This window comes from Micromesistius poutassou, assembly GCF_964030765.1.
Source record: "Micromesistius poutassou genome assembly, contig: SCAFFOLD_6701, whole genome shotgun sequence".
Lineage (NCBI taxonomy): Eukaryota > Metazoa > Chordata > Actinopteri > Gadiformes > Gadidae > Micromesistius > Micromesistius poutassou.
In genome coordinates, this window is record NW_028178228.1 from 1,818 (window position 1) to 7,802 (window position 5,985).

The 5,985-nt window shown below is 45.4% G+C and overlaps 1 protein-coding gene across 1 annotated transcript; it reads right to left on the bottom strand.

The window, feature by feature from the left end:
* Positions 1–1,459: 1,459 nt before the first annotated feature.
* Positions 1,460–4,406, bottom strand: LOC311374665 (uncharacterized protein; the record flags this gene model as incomplete). Its single annotated transcript, XM_084490464.1, has 2 exons — positions 1,460–3,518; positions 4,217–4,406. Coding segments are annotated over 2 exons (842 nt in total), but the record flags the coding sequence as incomplete, so codon positions are not given.
* Positions 4,407–5,985: the final 1,579 nt, after the last annotated feature.

Consider the following 5,985-nt stretch of genomic DNA (forward strand, 5'->3'; position numbering starts at 1 on the left):
CCGATCGGTCTGCAATGCTTTGAATGCCGGTGTCCGAAATGCGCAAAAAGGTAAAAAGTGCGCCCTTTCCCATTCAAAAAATCGGTCTCGGCGCAACGCTTTGGGAGACCAAATGAGTCCTTCTTGAAGTTCAATCAGTAAGTGCGCTCTGCAGACTCTCTTGGCGTCTCTCTCGGTAGTCTGTCCTCTGTGTCGGTGAGTGGACAGATCCGCGCGTCCTCACAGATGCTCTTGCCTTGGCGTCTATCCTCCTCTGGCTGGGATCACGACACAGGGACACAGCGCACCCAAAGTTTTTATACAAGAGTGCAAACCACGTGGGGATTTCCACCAACTGGACGGCAGAGATTAGCAGACTACTACGTATCCCCAAAAGATGACTGAGCCAAAGGTTTGCGCACCGCAGACGTGGTGAGCCTACTACGCACAGGGGGATGGGGGCGATGGGGCGTTTGATTGCAATATGAGCACGTTTAACAGAAACCACGGAATTATATGTTCAGGTGAAATGACTGTCTGATTAAAAAAAAAAACCTCGTTCGTAGCAGGATTCCTACGCTATGGGTGCAAATGATTAAACGAGACTACCAGCCATGTATACCACACTCATTACACACCTGATTACGACAATAGGACACATTGAAAGCAATTGATGATGTAGGCCTAATATAGCCTAGCTAAAAAAATATATGGCCTACTTTTTCTTTTGCAAAAAGCAAATCCTTGTTTTGGGATTCCCCCAGTGGTCATAAACACGTTGGTCTATGAGGATCTCATGAGGAGCCAATATGATGTCCAGTTATAAATTTGGTCCCTACCAAAAGGCAAACAACTGGCTCCATCTTGTGTCACAACAGCGTCACTACACAGTGCACAATATTACATTTTTGTCAACACAATGATTTGCTTCAGTTGGCCTGAAATTGTGAAATTTGTGAGTGTCATGCTGCCTGATTACAAATTCAAATTCGCTGGCGTTAGTTTATTTCCTATAAATAGAGCACACGTCAACATCAGAAACCTTAAAGCCCGAGGCCGATATGTAAGGAGAAAAAACGTGACCGGAGGGAAAACAATATTATGGCGATTTATTTTTATTCTGTAAGGAGCCTACTGGGCACATAACAACCATAAAGAGCTTCAGAAACTAAAACGCCCATGCCACATTTCTTAATCTTATGGTCTTTCTTTGGTCGCGGTGCTTCTACCTGATTGGACGGATGCTATTTGCAACGCTCATCCGAACCCCTCTACCGATTATGAAGGCCTATGAGTTCTGGCTCCATCTGCCTCCAGAATGAGTCCACTCTATCAAAGTCAAAGAGTCTTAAATGACTCTATGACAGTCAGAGACTTAAAAAAGCGATACCAAACGAATTATTTTATTGATTTGTTTTATTTTGAAAAATATTTCCTCAGTGCTAAAAGTCAAACAACAAAACGAGCACATTAATAAAAACAAGCTGGTGCTTCAATAAGGTGAGAAAAAGGGTGGCATTACAAAAGTAATGGTCAGCATCTAGGCTATAAATTCAATCAACCAAAGACTATTACCTGCAGAGTATATCTTGGCGTGCAATGGAAGCTTGCATTTATAATAAGTAAAAAAATCAGCAATTTCAGACATTCTTTTGATGTTTGTTAAATTAGTGTCATCGCAATATTGCCAATCCAAAATCTTTGTGTGGATGATGGCTGGTAAAGCAGTCTCACCTGGCCCGAGTCTGACTGATTGGACTGGAACCCAGTCAGCCACCTGGGTGGAGTGTGAACCAAACCTAGTGTCGCATGCGTATTGCAACAGTGTGATTTCAATACTATAAGGTTTTTAATACAATGATAATTAACATGTTACTTTCACATGTTGCCCTTGTAACATAATAGTGACACAATTCTGACCAACCTTGTTGGTTGACGCATGTGCTTAAATATATTACAAAACAAAGTGGTTCAATCCTGTCATATTCAAATCCAGTTTTACATATTCAAAGGCCGAAGCTGTTCATAAACAAGAACAATGACGTAGGTCAAAATCGCAAACCAGTGAAGTCTTTTTCTTCCTAACTGAGGGAAATGACCTGGAGGTTGAAGTGGCAGCCATGATAAGAGCTGTGCGAAGGAAATGTGTTTTTGATGCTTCCTTTCTCGTCTCCTTTTGCATAGGGTGCACTGAAACCTCCTTTAAAAAAGGGAATGAGGGAATGTCCCACATTTCCCTGAGGCAGCAACATGTACAACAATTATTTTCATACAATCATTTCGATTCCTGTCTTTAAATGTGTGGAAAGGAGGGTGATGGTGAGCAACCACTCTCAATGTGACACCCATTTTGTTCGACTGGCACCCTATATTTCTTTCTTTCTTTCAATTTCCAACCATGGTAAAGTCATATTTTCACCGGGTTCAGTGTTGATATAGCCTGTACGAAACCACAACATGAAGAACACACTTTTATAAATCCATCTTTGTGGACCTTGTGGCAGGACCACGGCAGGACCACCTCCACAACATCTGCCTTTGCACGACTACGTAGCCTACTATAAGACCTTCTCCAGGAAATTAGGTTTGAAAGGACACAGACGTACATTGTTCGACTATTCGACCGCAGCCACAGTTATATCCAAACCTGTCCTTCACGACCAAGTCTCATTAGTGATTGGGTTTCTCATCGGCTGATGAATGTACCCAAACACACGCAGCAAGACAAAGAGAGGTGGGGGGGGGGTTTGAGTTATTTTCCTAGTTCCTACCAGGTATACCTTTTGTTAAATAATGGAAAGATTATACGTGCAAATAAAAATCAACAATAAAAACAATTTATTTGTTCCCGGTTCACGTTCAAAGTGCCTTCTGAGAAGTGGTGTATCTACGGGTCGGTCAGGGTCATCTGCCAGACGGACAAGGCTGCCTGCTGGCCCAGCGGCTTCCCGCCCAGGACCAGCAGAAGGTCCGGAAGGTTCGGGGCTATGACGTCCTCCATCATGTCCGCAAGGTCCTCCCCTTCGCAGTCCTCGTCCACGTCCTCGCAGCTCCAGCGGTTGCAGAACGCCTGGTTCTCAAACGTCAGACAGCTTTGTTTCCCCTGGCCGCCGACGCCGACGGCGGCGGCGGCGGCGGCGCAGCGCACGGTCAAACCGTTTTCTGTCCTCCCAAACGTCTCCAGCTCGATGGCGCCCTCTGGTGGCGTCCCCAGGTAAGACAGCGGTAAGGGAAAGCACTTGTTCTTGAAGGGCCTGGCTTTGGTCTCCAGTCTGGGGAGGGGGGACCCCCCCGTGGTGGTGGTGGTGGTGGGGGTCTGGGGCTGGTAGCTGGGCCCCAGCCCCAGGCAGCAGTGGTGTACCCGGGCCGGGGGGCTGGTGGAGCCCAACAGCAGGGTCAGACGCTCCCAGGACTGGCTGCGGAAGCTGTACCTCCACAGGGAGTTGAGGGGCGAGTTGAGGCTCTGGCCCCCGCCGTACAGCAGCAGGCCGTCCCTGTAGGCCACCGCCGCGTGGCCCACCAGCCTGGACGGACCCGACCTGTGTGTGTGTGTGTGTGTGTGTGTGTGTGTGTGTGTGTGTGTGTGTGTGTGTGTGTGTGTGTGTGTGTGTGTGTGTGTGTGTGTGTGTGTGTGTGTGTGTGTGGGGGGGCAGGGGGGAGAGCCATTTGTGATATGGGGCAAGGATGAGTCAGTGAAGCATTTTGATAGCCGGTTCATCTAATGCTGTTCTCTAAGTCTAAATGCTAAGAGTGAGAGAATGACCCAGAAGATAGCTGTTAAACATACGTAATAGAATTAATGAAATAATTGGTTGGAGTTAAATTCCTTCTCCATCCTCCATAGTGAGATTAGAAAACTGTGGCAAAGGAGATTGAATCCAGCTGTGGGCTTGTGATCTTATGAAGAGCCCACAAGCCTCTTAGTTTAAGTATTCTTTACCTCATTTTACACGTTATTAAATCCCTCCAGTGCCTCACATTATTACTCAGTCCCCACACTTCGCCAGCAGTGTGCCAGAAGTACTTCAGTTCTTACTGAAGTACCTCAGTTCTTACTGAAGTACTTCAGTTCTTACTGAAGTACACAGTGATGACGACGAGTCAGACCATGAGATGTGGTGGAGGTGTCTCCTTCCAGATGTATAGGGTGGTGCATAATAACCTCAGAGGCCGAGGCCCCCGTGGCGCTTGGTGGTGGTGGTGGAGGAGCCCTGGGGGGGGGGGGGGGGGGACTCACGTGGTCTTGAGGCAGCACCAGGAGCGGCTGCCCGAGTTCCAGCTCCAGAAGTCCCTCTGCTCCCGCAGGCCCCTCAGGCCCCCGTACAGGTACATGGTCTCCTGGTGCGCCACGGCACAGTGGCTGTGTCTGGGGCCGGGGCCCTCGGGGGCCTGCTGACCCCCGCCCAGCAGGGACCAGCACATGGAGTCTGGAGTCACACACGCACGCACGCAAACAATTTAAAAAAAGGAACGATCAAATTATAGTATAATACATTTTTTATTTGTTAGAGCAAAATCTTGTGTTTAAATTTACGAAACGTTTGGAGGAATCTGGGAATAGTGTCATTGTGGTACTTGTAAATCTCGTTGTACCTCCAGCCTGAGGGTGCACTGGCTGAAGTGTTTGTATATGAACTGACTTTTTATATTTTTGTATTGTATTTGTCTTGTGCTATTTATGGACCTGAGTCTGAAATAAAGTTTTCATATCATTCACATCATAGCATATTATGTCAAAACTTGAAGCATGGTACAATACAGTTCAGTTAGATGCAAAGAACTAAGTCAAATCAACGCTATAACAGGCTTGGGCTCAATCTTTTCAAGAGATTCAAAAACGCCTTCCTGAGATTTCACCATTGTAAACCATAAAAAATGTGTAAAATATGAATAAAGCGAATATGTCCTTTGTGAAACCACCCTGTGCCAACGCCACTCACTACCTGTTTTTCCTTTGTGTCGTTGTGAAATGTGAAATGTGAAAATGTTTGTGAAATGTTTGCAAACAATGTTTGTAAATGTCTCTCTGTGGAAGACTCAAATCTTCCACAGAGAGACATTTATTCAAAGTCGTCTTTTATAGTCAATTCATTGTGTTGGGAAAACCGTGAGTGAAATGTGTGAGGGAAATGTCATTGGGGGGACAGGGGTGCTGAATGAATGAAACCACAGCAATGCACATTCTTTTAGATAGTACAGTATGTGTGTTTGGTGTGTGCAGCTCAAGCATGCCTTGTCTTCTGTGACTTTTGCATGGTTAAAATGCCTGAAAATACTCATTGGCTTCCGGTTTTGCTACAGCTTTCTATAGACTTCTATAGACAGCTTTCTAACCCTCCACTGAATGACATGTCATGTTCATGTCAGTACCTTTATTCAATTTGATGGAAATATAGGTTACTATCGACCGTATAATATTGGCTTATATAATATTCTTTAATTAATATAATTCAGTCAAATGCTTCTACATTCTCTTTATCGATGGGGGTTTTGTCAAGATTGGATGTGAATACCATGCCTCATTAGACAGAACAGAGCTTTACGTCTCCACAATGACTGGCCACTGATTTCCTAGATAAATTATATTATTAACGGTATTTCACTGGCATTGTAGGCTGTGTGTGTTTGTCCCGTTAACTGCCACCACAGGATGCAGGAAATGCAGATTGGATGCCACCCACATTATTGGCTCCAAATGAGGAGATGCAAATCTGGATCACAGAGACCGCCCATATGATTGGTCAACCACTCCTCAACGACCAAACAACTCTCAATGAAGGAGATGTATAAATGGGCATTTCCTTTCCATTTCCTGCATTTCATCGGTTTGTAACGATGATGGATCTGGCCTGACAAATCTGATTCCACGCAAAAATCGAAGCCCCTAGTTCTATGTATTCCATCTTTCCATATTTCCTGCCCCACTTTCTCGGTTCCTTGTTGTGTAGGATTTCTTTGCCAGGACACTATCGCTTTACGGCAACTTAGTATTATCATTTCGAGAAC